The sequence below is a fragment of the Enoplosus armatus genome, chromosome 5 (genome assembly GCF_043641665.1).
Source record: "Enoplosus armatus isolate fEnoArm2 chromosome 5, fEnoArm2.hap1, whole genome shotgun sequence".
NCBI lineage: Eukaryota > Metazoa > Chordata > Actinopteri > Centrarchiformes > Enoplosidae > Enoplosus > Enoplosus armatus.
The window spans coordinates 16,153,663-16,175,250 of NC_092184.1; the positions used below are offsets into that span (position 1 = coordinate 16,153,663).

At 41.3% G+C, this 21,588-nt stretch overlaps 2 protein-coding genes across 4 annotated transcripts; both read right to left on the reverse strand.

Moving 5' to 3' along the window:
• Nucleotides 1–213: 213 nt before the first annotated feature.
• On the reverse strand, nucleotides 214–13,617 carry LOC139285477 (trafficking regulator of GLUT4 1). Its single transcript, XM_070906043.1, has 3 exons — nucleotides 13,590–13,617; nucleotides 12,880–13,295; nucleotides 214–384 (listed from the first exon to the last, which is right to left on the reverse strand). The coding sequence occupies exons 1-3, from the start codon at nucleotides 13,615–13,617 to the stop codon at nucleotides 214–216; spliced, it is 615 nt and encodes a 204-aa protein (XP_070762144.1).
• A 2,712-nt stretch (nucleotides 13,618–16,329) lies between these two features.
• Nucleotides 16,330–20,893, reverse strand: aipl1 (aryl hydrocarbon receptor interacting protein-like 1). 3 transcript variants are annotated; one of them, XM_070906239.1, is made up of 6 exons: nucleotides 20,789–20,893; nucleotides 19,047–19,226; nucleotides 17,489–17,677; nucleotides 17,146–17,322; nucleotides 16,910–17,051; nucleotides 16,330–16,612 (listed from the first exon to the last, which is right to left on the reverse strand). In XM_070906239.1, the coding sequence occupies exons 1-6, from the start codon at nucleotides 20,891–20,893 to the stop codon at nucleotides 16,413–16,415; spliced, it is 993 nt and encodes a 330-aa protein (XP_070762340.1). In that variant the 3' UTR covers nucleotides 16,330–16,412. The 3 variants fall into 3 exon arrangements, with proteins under 3 accessions (XP_070762340.1, XP_070762341.1, XP_070762342.1); XM_070906240.1 differs by having other exon boundaries at nucleotides 19,047–19,202; nucleotides 20,789–20,884; XM_070906241.1 differs by having other exon boundaries at nucleotides 19,047–19,167; nucleotides 20,784–20,884.
• Between the last annotated feature and the right edge of the window lie 695 nt (nucleotides 20,894–21,588).

Here is a 21,588-nt window from a genome sequence, read left to right on the forward strand (position 1 = left end):
GTGAGTGGACACATGCACACATACCATACATTATTTTATCAAGTGATATCCCTTTGCACATTCGTAAGCTATATACTACAAACATGAAACTTTTTATGCACAGTACACAGGACTGGAGGCTTCACCAAATACTGTATGTAAACGTGAGTCATTGTCACATCAAAACTAGCTGTGCTGTGTTGACATATACTGTATGTTGTAATGTCGTTGACATCATTGTATTATGAAATGTGTCCCTCTTGTCTTTGTTTCTGTACCTGAAACTGAGACGTAGACGACGATGACGACAACACCCAGGACGATGGAGACGATGCTGAGCAGGCGAGCCAGTCGACCCAGCCTCCTGGCTCCGTCGATGTCCCCCACCTGGAGACTGTTTCTGGACTGGAGACACACAAAAGCACAAACAACAGAGTGAGAGGACTATTTATAAAGAAAGAAATCCAAGCCTGAATTAACAGCAATGCTCCCGAGGTGCTTTAACCACACCCCCACCCTTAAAGAAGGATAAACACCCCAATCATGGCAATAGAGGCTCATGGGAGTGAGGCAATAATATCAATAATCCCTAAAGAGGGCAAGCATAAGAGGGAGTGCAGTTCATATAGGCCAATATCCATTTTAAATACAGACTACAAACTATTTGCACCAATAATAGCCAAAAGGGTTGAACATATTAGACCTCGATCACAAACACGGAATAATATTAGGTGAACACTGCACTTGATTGATTATGTGATTAAAGATCAGTGCTACGCTAATGAGTCTCGAAACTGCATTCGGTTAATTTTGGGTGGGGTTATCTCTACTAGGTATTAGAGCGATTTGGCTTTAATGAGAGATCAGTAAAATGTATTAGATCACTCTACTCATCCCCCAAAGGACAGAATAGATTCTTCCCATTGATTTTAGAATAAGAATCAATGGGCGCCTCTCCCAAGCCATCAAGTTAGAAAGAGGGTGTCTGCCCACTTAGCCCCACCCTTTTTGCATTATTCAATGAGCTGTTAGCTCAGGCTATAAGTAATTGGACTTTTCTGAATTAGTGATGTTGAATAGAAGATATGCTTATTTGTGGATGATACTTTGCTCACTCTGAAAATCCAGAGAGAAGTATTCCTAATTGTTCCTCCTAGATACGTCAGGCACATACTCAGGGTTTAAGTTAAACGCACATAAGACTTTCTTATAACTTAACTCCGAAAGCTGACTTGTGAAGGAGATTTCACTTTAAATGGGACTCATTTGGGACTAAATGGGACTTAAATATCTCTGAGTTTAGAAATTGACTGCTCTTTTGCCATATCATACCTGGGCAAAACCCCAGACAAACTCGTGGCTCAGGATGAATATCTGCTTAAAATCCTCCACCTGATGATGATAATATGTTAAACACTGGAAAAAATTTGACTACATATAAGTGCATTAAAATGTAGCCCATGTCCAACCACTTCAATAAAAATAAAGTTGCAAAAAACCCCCCCAAAAAACCCAAACAATACCACCACACTCCTCTACAGTAGCTGGACTATTTCTGGCTTACCATTTCTATCTTAAGTTAAGTCTGTAGACAGTTGTGACATTCATATTTCACATTTCCACAGTGAAGTACAACTCCCCAGTGAGCTTCAATTTATAAATACAAGCAACCAGCTACAAAGAAAAGCTTTATATTTCCATGACAGACAGTGAAAATGTGAGAGAGAAGCACTCAGAGAAGACAGTCTCAGCTGGATCAGCGGTAACCACGCTGACACTATGGGTACAAAATAAAAAGGAACACCAGAAACTAAAGGGACGTGCAGTTCAGGTCCCCCATATATAACCCAGAGAAAGTTCACTCAACAGTTCAGGAACTTGACTCTCTCCAGCATCTCTCTCAGAGTTAGACTTTAAAATATTTATTTCCGTTCCGTTTCCGTTAATAGACAGCCGAGTTATTTTAAAGGGGAAATGACACACATACAGTACAGTAATGCTGCTAGAGTCCCGTAAGGTAAAATGCCAACAACAATGTATTCCCTGCTGTGAACGCTGAAATTGTCTATTTCAGATTGGCAGGTTGGGATTGATGGAAGGATGTGACTCGCATAGCCAATTGGATGGAGTAGGTGAGTGCAGCAGTGTGAAGGGGTTGTAGATCAACTTAATGTTGTATGTATATTGCTTTATGTATGCCGCAGATGTGGGTGATTTATGTGTATGTGTGTGAGGCATGACGGATGGATCCTCAGTCATTGTGCATTGCTTTTACGTGTGAGAGCCCCAAAACAAACCTCACGCAGTTGATGTCAGTGTCCTCTCATCATCCTCAGTTTGTATTTCATTTGGGCTGCTTTTAATTTGTGATACTGTTAAACACATACTACTGTACATGGCGCATATGATACAAACATAAGTGTACACACACGCACACGGTTTGGCTCTTGACATCTTTTCATTGATTTTCTTGTGAAGCAAAGGATCATTTTTTAAGTTATTATTTAACAATTTGTTGTCTTTTAAATATTTTAAATCTTAACTCCTTTTATATCTGCTACTTAATGTATTTCTACTTTAAATTAAACACTATATGAAAAAGTGTACTTTTCATTACAGAATTGAAAAGCCGATCTTTCCTTAAATGATAAACCAGTTGATATTCTATATTTTTATCATTGTCAACAAATCAAAACAAAACAATGAATTGATTTGTTGTAGTTTATTTTGAGTCAAGCCCATCCAGCTACCGTATATACTCACTAGCTCCCCAAATGTGTATTAATCCGCGGCTGAAAATAGTCCCCAACGCTTTACTCCTGTTTGAGTAACATTTTCTAAAAACTACACTACTTTTGGTTGTGATGTGATTTGTTGACAATGAGAAACATATAGAAACCCTCCCTGCCTTATTCCTTCAAAATAGATGGACTATGTGAATCAGGTCAAGAGAATCCCTATTTGATTTCACCTGATAAGACAAAATTGATTTGAATTGAAGAAGTGAATAAACATGATGCTACGTGTCAGGTTGGAGATTAAAATAGGCCAAGAGGAAGTCTACAGTTGGTTAAGTGGGTGCAGCACTGGTGCTGAAAACCCATAATGTGTTTCTTCCGCACTAAACAAGAAGTACAGGTTGTACTGAGGTACAGAACAACAACATCAGACACTGGAGAGTTGAAAAAACATTGCCTGGTCTGATGAATTCCACTCCCTGCTGTCTCACTCTGGTCGTGTGACTCAATGCATCCATCACGCAGAGTGAAAACATTGCAGTCTGGCGGTAGTGTGATGGTGTTGATTATGTTTGCATGGCACACACTGAGTCCCTTTTTATAACACAGAACATTTGAATGCTACAGGACTTCTGACCGTCCCTTTGTGCCATCAGTGCCAGCATCTGTCAGTTCTGTCAAGATAGTGCACCATGCCAGGAAGTCAGTACTTTCCAGGAATGAATGAACAAAACAGTGAAATCACATAATGCAATGGCCTGTCCACTCACTAGATTTCAATCCAGAGCTACTTGAGATATATACACAGGACCAGCTGGGGTGAGTCAGCCTGGGTCCGCATCCCTGTGTGGTGGTTTTAACTACTCCATGCTCTGATAAACTGAGACTGTTCAGAGGTCAGACTCGGGGGGAAACAGTATTAGAAACGTGTCACTCATACTCTGCGTTAAAGAGAGAAGGTGAAGAGATCCAAGGCTCATGTTCTACATTCAAATGTTCTGTGTTATAAAAATGGACATTTGTTTGCTCTTGTGATGGCACCGTCCTTTACTTTTTAAGCCTGACGGAAACTTTAGGAGCTGTCCGTGGTGCTGAATGTGTCTTTTTAAACCAGAGGCTGGTTCTGCGCAGTACAGGAGGAAACCTCTCACTGCACTCATCTATATTAAATTATTTTTTGGTGGGAGCTTTTCTCCATAAAGATAGTGTGGTGGTAAACGGAATAATTACTACCCCTATGCTGACATTAAATGACATATGTATACATATATATATATTTGGTATGAAAAATCATACCAAAGGCATAACAGAGGGACAGGTGAAATTAGAAAGGACTTTACATGGAGGAAAGACAGCGTGAAAAGTTATTTCAGTGGAAAAACATGCCTGAAATGTCTGAAACATGCCTGAAACAACATTTTTCAGCCTAATGAAAAATGTAATGAAATTCCATTTTTAGAAGTGTTTTTTAGCGTAATGTAATACACTTTTATTTTGCTTTTTATAAGTATTTTTTTTGCTCCTTAAATTTCAACTCAGAGATAAAGGGGACTCCCCAGGATCACCTCACAAAAACAATCTAAAAGAAACATTTTAAATCACAATATGTTGTGTGTGTCTTCTTGCCTCGCTCACTCAGTCAGTACTGAGGGTGCAGAGTTGGGGTTGCCTCAGTGTGAGCTAAGATTTCACTGCAGAGAGAGAGAGAGAGAGAGAGAGAGCGAGCGAGCGAGCGAGCACTCCCTCCATCCCCCCGATCTCCTACTAGGGACTTCATTCTCTCACTCCCATGAGCCTCTCTGTCCCACAGTGCACTTGGTGCTGGTGGGTGGGGACAGTGCAAGACCTGAGGTGTTCCACTGATATTACAATCTGGTTTATGAAAACAGTATATATAATTTAAAAGTGTGTATAAAATTACCGTTTAATAGCCCGATTTTTAAAGGTTTCTTATGGGAATATTAATACTTTGCATATTTATTTAAGAAGCATACACTAAATATGATCTTCACTGCTTGTTGAAGAAGAGATTTCCCTTGAATGTCAGACGTAAGAGGGTTTGTGGTGTCATGGCAAGTAGTCTCTCTTCAGTTCAGTTAATTCAATTTGGTTAATGTCATTTATCCACACTTCCAGGACTGCAATGTGAAGATATGGTACAAACCCAGTCCCAGTGGAGCCTGTATTGATCCGGACTCACATCACAGAGAAAAGCAACATCAGCTTAAATCAATGAAAAATTAAATCAGAACTCGCTGCCTCTTTAGCCGACTTAGAGACAAAACATCAATGAAACAAAGGTAGATTTAAAAAAATGGTAATGTACAAGAGAGACAAAAATAAGGGCAGGCTTCTATGTCAACATATGTTCAATACACCCAGCCTTTTTTTGGTGTTTGCCTCAGGGGTCGCAAGAGATTTAGTGTGTGTGTGTGTGTGTGTGGTTGGTGGGAGGCACCCTTCCCTTGGCTGATGAATGTCTATATTCATTCACAGCGAGAGTAAGCCTGGTCATATTTGTTTTCTGAATGGGAAATTCAACCCTCAAAGTGTCTTGTCCAGTGTTTATTGTGCTACATGTGTACACACCAGCCACACACACACACCACTCTGTAGTTCACGTGTTCAGCAGAGGAAGGTGGAGGCTAGTAAGTCAGTAAGTGCTCCCTTTCTCTCTTGTCATTAATAATGGAGAGGCAGCAGTGGCCTGGTGGAGGCGGACAGTGTACAACCAGGAGCTGGTGTATAGTTATGTCTGTGAGACTGGCCATTTTGATCAAAGTCAAATTGTTTATTCGCATTTACACCCATTATTTCCTATAAAACGTTCATATCTTGTTCATTTTTGTTCATACTTTTCATTTTATGCATCCATCTTAACGGTGTATCCCCCATTTTGGTAATAATTGTACTTTTTAACTTTTAAACTTCCTGCTTTTAAACTTAATTCAAAAAAGTTTTTCAAAATTCATGGTTTAGGATCATTTATAATTTCGTAATTGTAGTCATTTTTAGTCCTAAAAGAGACAGAACAAGGCTGTTGGTCGGCCTCTCAATCTGTTGGTTTAAACCACCTTGGTCTGGTTGGGTGTAAGAAGCATCACAGCCTCTAGGGGCTGCTAACAGGGCTTTTAAACTCTAGTGTTGTTACACTTGAATCACCATTAAAATTGCAAACCACTCAATGCAGTCAGATGGTCAAATCTGTCAGACCCATGATGGCAAAGCTCTCATTCCTGGTGCTATAAAATGCATTCTAGCTGCTGCAGCTCATACATTTTAATTGTATTTATGTCTCTGTTAGCTTGTTCAAACAGTTCAAATTAGTTCAAATGAGTGTTAGCACCACACAAACACAAGGCCATAATGGTGTATGCCTTATTCCATTTAGCACATCAGTAATTAGTGAACCACTGTCAGACCGGCTTATTTAGATCATCCAAGTTTCACTATGTAGTTCATAGCACATTATGTTGTTATCAAGATTAACGGAACATGCTGCTATTAGTGATGTGTTTGTCACCATATTCACCATCTTAGTTTAGCACCTTAGCATGCTAACATTTACTAATTAGCACTAACCACGAAGTACAGCTGAGTCTGATGGGAAATTCGTTAGTTTTGCAGGTATTTAGTCATAAACTAAAGTACAGGACAAATCAAAATGACCTAATGATGATGCTAGATGAAAAGTCAGGGGATCACCAAAGTTATAACAGTTGGGGGGGGGGGGGGGGGGGGGGTACTTGAATGTGTGAACCAAATTTCATGGCAATCTATTCAATATTTGTTGAGATATTTCAGTCTGGACCAAAAAGGTTGGCTAACATTGCTGTCTCTAGAGCCACGCCGCGAGCAAAGTGGCTAAAAACCAAATGACATGAAGGCATGAAGGATTGACATGCACTTAAGGATACTTTAAGCTCAGGGATATTGAACAATAAAAGAATAGAAAAAATACTGCACTCTAGAGAACTTGTATCCATAAGCACTATCTGGCTTTTGGTGACTTATTATAGCCATCAACTTTGGGTATACAAATGTACTTTGCATCTCAAAATCGCCCCAAAAGAGCAACAGATAGTGTCACATATTTCTGTTACATTTGTCCATATTACTTTATGTGTTATAAATGACTAATAACAAAAATAATAAAAAGAAGAAATGTGAAGAACATGCAGCAATAAATAAATATTTTGTTGGGGTACTATTACATTGTCATTCAATGTTAATATCAAAGCCCCTACTTGAAGGATTTGAAGATTTCTGTATCTTTTTTATGATATTTAAGTATCAGAAAAGCTGCTATATGGCCAACGGCACCCGTCCCCCACGCCTCATGAAGCTGGGTGGTGCTCTAATACCATCAGTTGTATCCCCAACACGACAGTGTTAGCTTTCCATATATTCTCATACACTGTGGAATGATAATATCATCACTTGCACAGGTTTAACACTGCAGATAATAAATAAATCAGTTTTCTATTATAATATGAGCAGTTTTCTCTCTCATAGGCTCCATATAATTGGCAACAAGAGTATGAGCCACTCTCCCACTACGTCTGCTATATTAGATTGCTAATAAGAAGTCATTTGCCTACGCACACACATATACACACACACATACACGGTCCTCCATCCAGTGCAGCATTGCGAGTCCATATTTCACAGGCAAATCTGCCAAGCACGCAATAACGCTCCTGCAGTTTGGGCCTTCCCATTACTGGGATAGGCTGGTCTGGGCAGTAAAAAGCCCTGCCTCTCCAATCCCCATAATTGACTGCACATCTTCCGTGTTTGCCAGCCACAAGCCTTCCCCACCAGAGCATCTGTCAGAGGTCTGTGGCGGCAGCCAGCTGGAAGTTGGCTTTTAGGTGGTCCTGCCGCTGGAAGTGGTGGCGGATGATGATGGATGTAACTTTTGGCGGTCCTGTTGTGAAAGATGCTGACTCTTTTACAAGCCCAAATGAGATCTCGACAGATTGGACTTAATTATAGTTCATTCTGGTCGTTTATGGGACTAAAACATGGAAACCTGTCACGTTGTTTGATGTTTCGTGTCTGTCACCACCACAATGAGAGGAGCAGGTGACAGAATTGTTCAGGTCATTTTGAGGCAACTAAAATAATTTGGTTAAGTTTAAAGCTGCATAAATTGATTTTTTTGGCCACTTGGGAACAACCTGAAAACACAACATTGACCTACTGGCACCTTATATAGTTGTTAGGACACATCAGGCAGACATGGAGCAATATCATCTTTCATTTGAAGTTGTGTTTGTGTCCTGACCAATGTAATGTTCTCTCCTTTTAGCTCTTTTAGATTTGGTCTCCACCAACTTCTGAGGGAAATATCTGGTTCTTCAGGCGCTAAATGCTCCACTGAGCTCTCTGCTCAGTCCATAACTTTGTCTATCTGCTGTTTGGTGCTGGGCAGGTTAGTGTACAGTGGATTTATGTGAGCTTTTTTGCTCAAATTAGCTGCCTGCTGCTGTTGAAAGCAGGGCTGATGAGAGCGGAGTTGTAGGCCAACAAAACAATGATCCTAAATAGATTAAAATGCGCTATAGAACTGCAGGGGAATCTGAGATCAGATAATTCTCTGTTTGTTACTACAAGTGCCCGTTTTCATATTACACAGTCATTTGATCTGTTAAAAAATATTGATTAGTGCAGCTTTAAGGTTATATTCATACTGTGCTCAGCTTTAAATTGATGATAGTGCGTAATATATTAGGTAGTACATAATAGTACATAAATAAAAATAAGAAAAAACCTATTGGCATGAATTGAGACCTGATCCCAGGTCAATGGATGTTGAAGACAACTTTACACACTCATCAGCAATGTAACCACAGCAAACTCACTATTCACTACTGTGGCATTTCATGTCACACTGCTGTTTACTTTGGGAAAAAAAAGACACAAGTTCATAATTTTCATCATCATCTTTTTCTTTCCTCTTTTCTTTTCTGTTCACAATTTTCTGGAGTCTGGACTGTTTCCTCTGACCTCCCCTCATTCTTGCCATTTCAACAGCAGTTGAGCAGCTTCTTTTTTTCTGTTCAACTGTCCAGAAGTGTCCATTTCACATGGGCAAGGAGAATATCAGCACTTAGTAGTGAGCTTGCACTCTAGGGCTATATCGTGTGGTATCAACCACATTACTTTTGATTCAATTGTTCACAGCGAGTGTTGTAAATCTCTGTTTTCCTGCTCCGGCTCACTTGCATTTATCTGGCATCACTGTTGTATCTGATTTGATTCCTTTCTACTCCAGTGATAGGAACTACTTTATAGCCATTTGCTGTCCCTCTCACACCCATCTGCCCTCGTAGCAAATTATGTTTTGATCTGCTTTGTGAGGCCCGTATCCCCTTCCCTTACACCCAGGAAAGAGGGAGGATGTTGATCGCTGCCACAGAGTTGGCTAACTGCTGCAATCTGCCCTCTGCAGAGAAACTAAATTGACTTCTCTCGCCTTCTATTATTGAGTTAGTGGCCAGCTCCAGTTTCTCCCTCCTTCACTTTTCTTTCTTCTGCCCTCTGTCAAAGCCTCTCTCTCTCTCTCTCTCTCTCTCTCTCTCTCTCTCACACACACACACACACACACACACACACACACACACACACACACACACACACACACACACACTCTCTCTCTCTCCGCGCCATTAGCAAGCGGCTGACTTGTGAATGTCAGTGGGTTCATGATGATGGCTCAGGGAAGTAGAGGCTGTCTCATGGATACTGCCTGATATTCCCTTTGGTGTGTAGTGCCCACAGGAGTGATATTACAGAACTAATGGGTTTACTGCATTGCCTTTGCCTTGTTTCTCTGTGGATCTGAGTGTTGGCTGCTTTACAGTGTCAGAAGTAAAGTGCGCTAAAAACACAAATGATTGTGCCAATAGCAGCCAAGCTGCCATCAGCCAACAGGAGTTAAAATCCTGACACAACAGAGTTACTACTGATGCTGCTGAAAGACTCCTGGTAGAATACTGCCAGATACTTAATGCAAAGGTCAGTCAAAAGCCGTATTTATCTACACTGCTCAGTTACAGAGGATTGCCTTCTCTGCTGTTGTTTCCCGGCTCAAACACACGGAGGTTTGCACCTGACAAGACACTTTGCTTGGTTTTGTTTTGGTTGTTAATGATCTTGATGATCCACTGTTTTTTGTCAAATGAAAAAAGTGAATGTGCAGCTCACAGCCTTTATTGTGTTTGCAGTTATTTGTGCTAAAACAAAGCAGGAGAGAATGATTTAGGGAGTGGAGGTACATCATAAAGCCCAAATGATACTTTGCAGTTTCCAACTCCCTTGCCAGCTTTGTTTGCAAGGTTTCTTTGGCTTTTGATGCTCTCCAATTAAAAAAAGAAAAAGAACTAGATATCTCACGATGGCAGCGTTCAATATTTGAGAAACTCCCTACAGATGTAACACTGCCTCTCTGAGCCACTCACACTTAACTAGCTGCAGTGACGGTGACACACCCTGAATCAGACCTCATACACACAGATAAACCAAGCCTGAAGTAGTAGTGTGTTTTCTGCTTAAATGTTTTAGTGACATCGAATTCATTTTTGTGAGTAAATCAATTACAAATATGTAGAATTTTGAAAGGAAAGTCTTGCTTATAGACTGAAATTTGCCGTAAACAAACCTACACTGCGTCATATTTCATTCATCACTCCTGTAGTTTACAAGCCTTAAACACGATCAGCTTGTGTGTGTTCATGGTTATGTTTTCTCATTTCAGGCTTAATATGTCTTGAATGCAAGTGCTGAAAAGGGTTTTAGCAACCAAACTGAATTCTCCGTTGTTGTTCCACAAAACTTCATATTTCATGATTTGATCTGGCTTAATTTCCTTCACCTTTACGACGTTCTCTTCTAAAATAGCACCCCATTTCGGTGTAGTGATTTTTAAGCGATGTAGCACTTGGCGCTTCATCTCACAGATTTGACAATGAATTGATTGTTTCTAAATATCCACACTCTCCAATATAGCTCTGACCTGTAATGAAGCATAATCCCATTGAAGGAGTCGGTAGTTCAAGTACACACATACATAACTGCAGGCCCTTGTTAGTAATAAAAGACAAATGGCTTTTGCATGATTCAGCAGGGGATTTGACTTGATGCACAGTTTCAATACCGCGGCAGACAAGCACACAGAGGCCTGGATGTTTGTCACTAATGGTGTCAGTCAGCTAAAGACCTTTTTACTGAAGATTAAGGCAAATACAAACTGAGAGGTGCAGCTGTGGAGAAGGTCCTGCTGTCTCCTGTTATGTGAATGTACAGTATGTCTGTGTAACAAAATGTGTGTGCAGCGACCTTATGCGCGCAGTACAGTACCGTATAGTACATAATGTCAAACAACGTATTGATCACCGGGCCTGAAGTTATGTCTGTAATTACCTAATTGAAATAAATATTGAGCCATTTGCAGTCCTCATCCCGTAAAACCTTGACATGTTTTTATTTCACATATTGACTTTGTGAATTTCCAAGCTCAACTTTCCACGTCTGAGTCTTCCTTTGATGGAGGGGTGTCAAGATCAGATGGGTGGGAGGAGGGACATACTGACATAAAGTAAATTACAGTCCTAAATTAAATCATGCCCTCTGCAGCTTTTGTAGGAGCTTCCTCTCGCAGGATGTTTTATTATATCAAAAATGTGATGCTTTTAAGCTCTGCTGCAATATTGCTGACATGTTGCACAAGTTACAATATATTCAAATGCGCCATAAAGTCTTCAATGCTTGTCAGGTTACACTTGACCTTCACACCACGTTTGTATTTTTACACATCCAAATGTAAAACCTCTCACGGCCCTCAATAACAACAAGAAAGTGGCCAAAAGAGTGTTGTAGACCGAGCATCTGCGGCTGCCCGACGCGGCCTCTGTGTCATAGCTGCATCTCGTATCAGCATTTCTTGCATCCTGAAACTTTCAGTGAGAGGATTAATCGAGTGTCAGCGCCTCGAAAACAACCAGCAGTCTGAGTGGCAGCAGCAGCAGACCTGAGATCATTTAAAGCCTCAACACTGGGAAAGCTGATGATGCACTGAGCTCTTCGTGTGTGTGTGTGTGTGTGTGTGTGTGTGTGTGTGTGATATTCAGGAGTTTATCAGGGACCACAGAACCAACTGCAGTTACAGAAGTGGACAATTTTCTTTCAGTAAAATATGCAACATTTGGAGGAATTTTGAGATATTCAGATAAGACGCGCTGAATTGAACTGACACAGCTGCTCTGTTGAGGTCTGTTTAACTGCATCTGACGGCCTCTCTGGTTTTGGTGGAACTGCGTAGAAACTCTCTTCATGTTTAAATAAATGTAGCCCTCGAACAACGAAATCTGATTCTTACACTTAAATGCTGGGCAGCTGCAGTCCCTCTGGTGTCTGTTTAAATGAATGCCTTTCACGCGGGATAGACAATAAAACGGCACATTTCTAAGAGAGCCCAACCAGAAGAAGAAAAATGTATCAGTGACTATTTGGATAAACGATTAATCATTGATCGTGATTTATCCAATAACAACCCTAAATATTTGTCCGTTTTGGCTTCTCAAATTAGTGGATTTGCTGCTTTTATCTGTTTTATATTACTGTAAATCAAACTGTTGGCCAGATGTCTCCCTGAGCTCTTGTGATGGGCAATTAGTCATTCTTTTTTTTTTTGGTATATTGTTTTATTGGTCAATCCCAGAAAAAAGTACAATATATTTCTTGATATACTGATATTTATCTGTTGAGGATGAATGTCCCTCCCAAGCAGTTTGATGACTATTTAAATATCAACTTATTTTCAGATTTTGACACTTAATGTTCAACAAAGATATTGCATGAATATCCCTGTTTACTACGTTTTTAAAGTTTGAAATGACAGACTTTATACTAGAGACAATTTATGACTCTCCTTTTGATTTCTCCATCAACTGAACTTCAGATTTAGATATGGGGCCATTCCTCCACATCATCCAGCACTGAGCTGATGCTGTTCATATCATCAGCATGTTGTCTGTCCATCACACTGTCAAAACCGCTTTTTTCATCCACACGTCCATCTTTGCTGCTTCCGGAATAGACTTGTGTTTTTCGGTAGCTCTGCTGATCTACAGGGGCAGTTTAGTAAAGTGATACTCACCATGATGGAGTACACCAGTGCGACAATGCTGACGGGCCAGACTGGGCAGAAGCAGGACATGATGACGAGGATCAGGTAATCCTTGGGCTTCGGGGTCTCCTGGACTGTAGCGTTCCCGGTGGAGGAGCGGCTCAGACTGGCCTTGGACGGGGAGAGGGGGGCGGCGGCGGCCAGCTGCCCGGCGGAGCCCGATCTCACCCCGACGCTGTGGCCGTTCTGGTCGGCCTCCAGGCCCTTGTCGCTGTCCATGTTGACCGTGAAGGAGGTGGACATCTTCATCCCATTCCCCCCAGGCTCGGTGGTCACCGTCAGGAGTTTCTCCGTCTCGTGGGAGTCCGCGGGCGGAGGGCCTCCTCCACCCTCACCCAAGTTGGACTTGAGGAAGTCGGTGTCCGTGTTGATGGCCATGTTCAAGTCTCAATTATATCAAATTAGATCAGAAAATTAATATTTTTAAAAACTGGTTTAGAATTGATTACAAGCCAGGAGACACCGACATCCCATAACACAACTGAGCGCAAGTTTTTACAACTGATCTCTCAAACTGGGATCAGTTTGGGGTGGGTGCATACAGATTAGATTATCTGAAAGGGGATGCGCTGTAAAAAGCTCGGGTGTAATAGGCCTAACAGGTCAAACCCTCTAAAAGAAAAGAATAAAATCAGAGAGCAGCGCGATACCTGCAGATATCATTCTCCCTCTTCAATCACTTTCCTTCACATCCGCCGTTTGACTCATCTCCGAGGGGAGCTCAGATCTGATACATCCAAACAATTTAGTCGCAGAGGAGCTCCTGGCGCCCGCCTTGATCCAGTCCCACCACTTTCCTTTAAGTCTGTCTGTTCATTGAAAAGTAGCCTAAACTCTTCCTCTTCAGAAGACAGCAGGATGAAGGCGAGGCGTCTCTCTCGAAGCAGACCCCCCAAATGAGCCTCTTTCCCCTCCTCTCTTCTCCTCTCACTGTCTGTCTCCACGCCGCAGCAGCACAGCGACTGTACTCAACTTGGGACCATCATCAAGACACCCACATTGAAACAGCAGACTTCCGGTGACGAAACACAAAATAAAAGCTTAATTTGCCAACAAGGGAGCTTTTGAATATATAGTCGGTGACAGTAAATTACCTACATGATGTGTTCTATTTAACATTTATCGTTTGTGTAATTGAAATATAATAATTGTTGTTCTTATTAAAGCCTTTGTGAGTAGTAGGGTTGTCAGGGGTCCATAACTCTGGAATAACCTTTAATAGGCAATCAGGCATCTTTCCTGTCTTAAAATTTTAAAAATACTTTTCGCTTTTGACTCTATTTCCTAATTGCACTGTATTTATTCTATTATATGCTGTTGTTGGTATGTTATTATTATCATTATTTATATATGTGCTCAGTAGAGTGCCATATATATAATTCATGCAACACATAATAGGGTGTGTCTTATTTACCACATACAGAATTCTTGGATCTTTTTTGGGAAAACACACTTTTGTGCTCATTTCTAAGGCAACATACTGTATGAACAAATGACGAAATATTCATAAAGTATTATAAATAACATAAAGTATTGTCAAATACTCTAAATTAATGTTGGCTGTATAACCTGCTTATACAGCCGGCTTCTGCATATATAGCTCAGATGGTAGGGGAAGGTTGGCTGGTAATCACAGGAGAGCTGGTCCAAAATCCAGCTCCCTCTGTCCACATGTCAAAGTGTCCTTAAGTGAGACACTGGACCCCACTTACTCCCACTGTAAGCTATGTGAATGGAAAAATGTAAGTTTCTCTGGATAAAAGCGTTTGCTAAATGAATAAAATGTATACAAGAATGAAAAAGAAAGGACATTTTAAAACATATACAGTACATGAGGTATACATACATACTTTAAAAAACAGTTAAATGGTGATTGAATGATGATTTTTATAGGTTTTTATTTTTAATGCACGATCATCGTATTTCCGGTATATAAGTGGCTTTCTCTGGCGAGCTTGACGCATCTCATGATGGAGCAGGGCAGTCTGGCGCGGAGCTCCCCCCTCCTATCCTTCCACCTTCCTCCCCCTCTTCCTCCCCCTCCTCCTCCTCCTCCCTTTCTTCCCCTCTTCTCAACATCAGCACCAGTGGTTTATGGAGGAAAGCCAGCGGCGGATTGTGCTGCTATGCAGAATTTCCTGTAGCCCGGTGTTTTCAGGTTTCCTGTGGCACAGCCAGACGTCTCAACTCTTTCTGAGTCAATCTTCTAAGTAGCCACTGTGGATATGTAAAGGGCTGGACGCTATAGCTTGAATGTTTAATCACGATCCTCAGAGGGTATTCTTTTCCTTGATCTGCTCCTATTGATTTTCCTCGTCATTAGACTGGTGCATTAGCGTCAGGCTCATTTCCCTGAGTGACTGCTACACTGCACTGTGACCTGTGGTGGTGGTGGTGGTGGTGGTGGGGGGGCGGACTGGTGCAGATAGTGATGAGGGGATTCCTTGAATGAAACTGAGCTCTCAGTGTGATGTCATACTATTGATCTAATATTTTATGTCAACACACAAACAAATGAGTGCAATTAAATGGGTTTTTCCAGGGCATTTCCCTGATGAGTCACAACCCCCCCTTTGCATTAAACTCCCTCCTTTCCTTCCATCTCTTTTCTTTTCTCACTCTGAAGGTTCGTCTCTCCTCACTTTGGAACAAACACTCTGCAGTAAGCTCTTTTAAGATGTACAAAGGGAAGAAGGGAAGGAGACAAGCAGTAGGTACAACCCAGATCATTTATTTTTACAAGCCCCTAGACTCCTCATGAAAATGAGAACGCTACTTAGGCTCTGGATCATTTCTCCAACAAGGTTCAGGTGGAAGCAGAAGAATAATTGGGGTCAGAGCCCCCCCTTGTGGAAGGGCAATGTGCTTACAAGACTTAGAGAACTAACATGGTGTCCAACTGTAACTAAATCTACCCACCAGCACCTCCAAAGCTCACTAATTAACATGTTATAATGGTGCTGGTCAGTGGGTTATGTTGGACAGAGCCGGGCTAGCTGTTTCCCCCTGTTTCCAGTCTTTATGCTAAGCTAAGCCAAGCGGCTGCTAGCTCCAGCTGCACATTTAGTGTACAGACATGAAAGTGGTCAGATGAGAGGCAGCGATCCTCTTATCTGACTCTCAGCAAGAAAGCGAACAAGCGTACCTTTAAACAAACTCTGTAGACACTTAAATCACTTAAAGCATCCATCTGTAGGCCTCGCTAAACATATGAATATAATATAAATACAATACAAACAGCCCATTAAACACTCAAATATTAATCAAATTTAATAAGATTGTAAAGGTGTTAAATTTAACTTATGTATCAATCATGGTTTGTAGGAAAAAGAACGATTTGTTTTAATAAACATTATTGGACACTGGCTTTCACACTCCTGGGAGTGCCTCACAGCTCTTGTAAAAGTCACTGCAGGGAATCAAAGGTAAAATAAAACATGGAGATTTCTGATTTAACATCTTAACTCTTCTTTAGCCCATCATTGCTCTGATTGTCCACCCGGTCAAAACATGCCCTTGTACTTGTCCTTGTCCTCCTGGTTCTTCTCTTCCATGCGCAGGTTAAGCACAGTCAGCTCCTTCTTGACGGCCTTCTTCATGCCGGGGGCCAGGTCCAGCACCCTGCTGAAGTCCTGCCGGGCCTCCGCCTCGTTCCACACTTCCACGTGGGCCTTGCCTCGCAGGAAGAAGGCCTTCACGACACCTGGTGGACAAACACGAACACATACATGTTCGATTCACATGTGCATCTATGAACACATGCAAGTATAGACGCACAAGCACCAGATCTTTCATAGGGTCAGATCTTTATAGACACATGAACCAAACATTTACAGCTGCCTTTAAAACACACAGAAAAAACACACCCAGCTTGTTAAAGGCTGGATAAACTGTGAGGCTGTCACACACTGCAATGTGATAATATACCTTTTCTGCTTTAAAAATGATCTACATCACGGTAGAGTCACACACATCCTATCAGTTTATGTCAGTGCCAAACCTGGGTGCTGGTTGATAATATCGCTGGTGTGTTCAATGGCCTCGTAGTACTCCTCCATGCGCAGCAGGCACTGGCAGTAGTTGAGCGTTAAGGTGTTGGCCATCTTCTCCAGCTTCAGCCACGGGGCCTCCCACGCTTTCTCCTGAAGAGGAAAGTAGTTCAGAGCCATGTCTCTACACGCTGTTTTATAGAAGCAAATAAAATTCTGTTTTGGACCACTTATTTGATGTAATCACCTTCATCTGAACATTCTTGATGCAGATGATGGCCTCCTTGTACTTTTGTGTGGCCTCTTGGTACTTTCCTTGTTTGTAGAGCTTGTTCCCCTGGCCGTGCAGCACAGGGACCACCTTCAGCCTCTCCGCGTCACTCAGAGCCCACGACTCCCTGTCGTACTCACTGGGCTGGTGCACCTGTCAATCACACACATATATATGGGAGATAGACACTGTGGTTATTGGCATGGGATTGTCCTTGTACAGTAAACCCCACTAATGTGTCACTCCCTTGTTGGGGAAGTTTCACTTTGACACTCATCCACACAAATTTGCATGGTCATCTCTGCTCTCTCTCTCTCACCCTGAGCAGCTCCAGGACAAAGTAGAGGGGCTTTGGTTCCTTCATCAGCTCATCCAGGTCGTCGTAGCCAAGGCTGTGGTAGGCGAACATGTTGGCCATGCCACACGTATGGATGTGCCATTCAACTGGGTCTTTGCCCTCTGCAATGCGCCTCATACTCTTGGACACGAGAGGGTAAACGCCAGTGTGCTGGAGAGGAGAGAGCATCTCAAGAGTCAACATTTAATACAGAATTACTCAGTAATAAGGAACTTTCTCTGTGAATGGCCTGCAGAGGTCTTGATATTTGACAACTTGCCTCTAACGCCTCACTGTCGCTTTCAAATTCTTCTAATCTTGTTACATTTCACAATATTTCACCTCTGACCTCATCTTTTCTCTTACAAACTTGACTCTGGTATTGATAAAGTAATTTTCACATTGAAATGATCATTCCAAGCACAACAGAAATGAATAATGGATTCAGCATTTTGTGACATTTTATTAGTTTTAATCAGTGAAAGCAAGAAAAGAAACTTGTGAATAGACTTGCTTGGTTAAGAGTAACATGGTGATATAGATCATACCCTTCATACTGTGCTTACACTTCTCCTACACAGGAAACATGTGATAATAATAATGATACATTAAACCTATTAAAGCTTAATTGTAATTTAAACCTACACGAAATGAGCTGTCTATCTCCTCAGTTTTTTTATGGCAAGTTTGCCCTCCACTGGATGGGAGTGATACTGCACCACATATGCAGCAACGTGTGCGGTGCAGCCGTGTTGTTCCGAGGAGTGAATAAATGCTCTAAGCCCCATCAAATCTAATCAGAGCGGAGGGGAGTCAGTAGTGCTGATTCAGTAGGAATCAGAGCCGATTAGGGAAAAGTGAGGCTGCTGCAGATTAATGACAGTATGCCTCAACCCATCTGTCTCTGACAGTGTGCGCCACACACACACACACACACACACACAGAGAAACACAGACCAGACTTAACAAATTAAAGATTACATAAGAAACACATACATCAACACATATTCATATATATGTATGTATGATATGAGCGGCAGGAACAACATTCATAAAGACAAAATATTAATCACAAAGAAAATATGCAGGGAAAGTGAAACTAAACTGATGTTTTTAATACATGAGTGCATCTATTATTATTATCTAAGTGTTTCTACTTTAGGTAGCCCGTTGATCCAGTTTTTAAAAAGTTGTCAGCGCCCCACTCTGCTTGCCCTGTGCAGCCTAAGAGTGATACATTTTCTGTTATTATCTGACTGCTCCTGTGTTCATTTTCTTTTTCAGGAATGGGAGAGCCACCACGGAGGCTTGTTCTTTATGTTTATGGCTTTAAAGTTATAACTGGAGGACATAACACTTGTCTTATTGTGTTGTTTTGTTGCTTGTTATTGAAAGCAGAGTCTTTCACTTCCACACCTGCAGTGTGACGTCATTCTGAATAAAGTCAACAGTCAAACTTCTCAGAAGAGGTTTGTACAAACAGACTATAATGTGTTGAGCTTAAAAACAAGCAAGCAGGAACATGTTTTTCAGCACTCACAATGGTGTCACACCAGAATTCAGCCACCTCACCGATCCTCATGGAGGACAACAGGGTCTCCCAGATGTCCAGTTTAAACATGTTGCCGATCACTATCTCCATGGGCGTCCCCACCACTTTGCTGTCATCTATCACTGTGCGTTCATCATCACACAACTGGGTGCGGAAGTGGAACGTCACCTGGAGTTAAAATACAAATGGAAAAGAAGAACCATGTTGAGAGAAGAACGACATGAAGCCTGCTTGTGAAAACTATTATTCAGGTAACACGAGGCAGCTGGAGTGACATGATTGTCAGAAATAGTTGGTGCCTGAAATGCAGGTGATCACAAATACCATAACGTTAAGGAAATGTTTTCTCATGTTTTGTTGAAATAGGGGAGTAAACACAACTGAACATCAGTCTCAACAAAAATGTTATGTCACGAGCTTCACACAGCTCAGTTATTCAACAGGGCAGACTGAAGGACAGACGTGCCAAGGTTGCATGGTTGTATAACGCCCAAGGAAAGTGAAACCATTTAACAGAACTGTGGTGCAAAAGCTGCTCTTTCATGACCTCATATACGGTACCTTCACTAAAGGTACTAAACTTCAATACTTCAGCAGCAGGACAGACTAGATTTCCACTCACAGAAAAAAGGAAAAAATATATGTAAAAAAAGCAGGAAACTATAACACTGAGTCAGTAAGCTACCTAGGTCATGAGCAGCTGGTATAAACAGCACGGCTACACACTTTTCAAATTCAAGAATGGTTTTGTATGTGAAAAACAAGTCTCTCAGGAGGTGAAAGATAATTTCACACACACACATTACACAACGGCGTTCTTTAGGTTTGGTTCAAATTTAGTCAAACCTGATGCAGATGGCTCAAAGTGTATTGATTAAGCCCTGAAAATATTCTCATTAAAGGGGCATTGAGTAATATGTGTCCTCTATCATCCTCTACTGGCTACCAGTGGGACCACATGAATGTGCCTCTGTCACCCACCAAGCTCAGTTGAAACGGCTTGAAATTGGCAGGAAAATTAAATCCATAAATCTCAAGTAATAAAGGCACGCACGTTAAACAAACACCCTTTCAGACCTTCACAGGATATTTCACGATCATACTTTCAACAGGCCAATAACAGTCTTGTTGGTTGGAAACTACTTGTTGCTTCTTTTTGCCTTGTGCATATTTAGAAAGACCCTCAAGGAAATACAACAAACGCAGCTGAATTGAACCTATATTAGATAATTTATTGATAGAAAAATAATATATCTGCCATGTTTAAAATCAAGTCTATATAATAGTCACAGACAGGAGTGTAAAATAACGCCTCTGTTTGGACATTCTTTGGACAATTTTTTTTTATGCTTTGCAGCTGTTCTACCACAGTCAAAGAAAAGCTGTTGCTCTGTCTTGTCTATGCATGGTCATGTGACAGTATTATAATTAACTACATATGTTAAATTCTATTAGTACCTCTAATTAGATTTAGAACATTAAAAGAAGCTTTGTGAGATGTATTTGTGTCCAATAGAAGGACTATACATAGCTGCTATTTATCTGAAATATGACTTCAATTAGATTTATTAACTGCACATTAGATGGGCTGTATAGTGAAATAGCTGTGGACAACTTAGTCCGTAATGGATGAAAGCTAAGTTGGCTAGAAGTGAAAGTAAAGACATTTGGTGTGTGCCTATCAGTGATTGATCAGAAAGTGTAAATAAAGTACAGAAGGCCAACAGTACCTTTGCTCCAGTAATGAGTTTTGGGATGTCTCCGGTCCCTCCATACAGGATGGTTTTCTTGATTCCCTCTGAGCCCAGCAACAGCGTATCCTGCATATCCGTCATTTTGTTTGTTGGTACGGATCACCCTATATTACCGTGCATATATAAGAATCTTATGATTAAGTCTGTGGGTATGATGTGTGGGGTACAACATGTGTAAAGGGTATGGATGACTTGGAGGAGTTGTTCTTGGTGGATTAGTTTAGGTTGGGATAATGAGATTAGAAACTTCTCCTCCTCGCCTTATGTTTCATCATCTCTCTGTCGCTTTGTGTATCAGTCATCATCAGCACTTTCTCTGAATCCCGTCAGACCCCAGAATCATCCAGAAAGGAGGAGAAACGGAGAGTTAGAACGAAAGAAACGTGAAGTGGATTAAGTTTTTTGGAATGCGTGGTTTATATGGAGGGGGCTTTTTGTTTTCTTAGGTGAACGAGTCGATGTCTGTGTGGGTGATGAATCCAACCCTGTTGAATCTACCATGAGACCAGAACGAAAGTGTGTGTGCGTGTGTGAGAGAGAAAGTAGGAGGAAGAAAGAAAATAAACACAAATAGGTCTGTGAGAGTAGGACATGGTTTCCATTCCAGAGGAAATTTCCTGGATTTATGTGGATGTGGTGATCTGAACAATGCAGAGAATACTGAGAAATGGTGGAGCAGACAATTACTGTATGGACTCCTTGACCTTGTCTATTAAACATCTGTCTCCCATCTGGGCAGTGTGTGTATATGTGTGTGTGTGAGTAATCCAAGGCTC

Bases quoted from the DNA above. Each gene is read 5' to 3' on its own strand.
- LOC139285477 (XM_070906043.1), bottom strand. From the start codon at position 13,617: ATGAGTCAAACGGCGGATGTGAAGGAAA. The intron at 13,296-13,589 runs GTGATTGAAGAG...GATATAATTGAG, and splicing joins AACGGCGGATGTGAAGGAAA to ACTTGAACATGGCCATCAAC. The intron at 385-12,879 runs GTGAGTATCACT...GTGTGTCTCCAG, and splicing joins CACTGGTGTACTCCATCATG to TCCAGAAACAGTCTCCAGGT.
- aipl1 (XM_070906239.1), bottom strand. From the start codon at position 20,893: ATGACGGATATGCAGGATACGCTGTTGCTGGGCTCAGAGGGAATCAAG. The intron at 19,227-20,788 runs GTACTGTTGGCC...TTTTAACTCCAG, and splicing joins AACTCATTACTGGAGCAAAG to GTGACGTTCCACTTCCGCAC. The intron at 17,052-17,145 runs GTGATTACATCA...TTTCCTCTTCAG, and splicing joins TCAAGAATGTTCAGATGAAG to GAGAAAGCGTGGGAGGCCCC.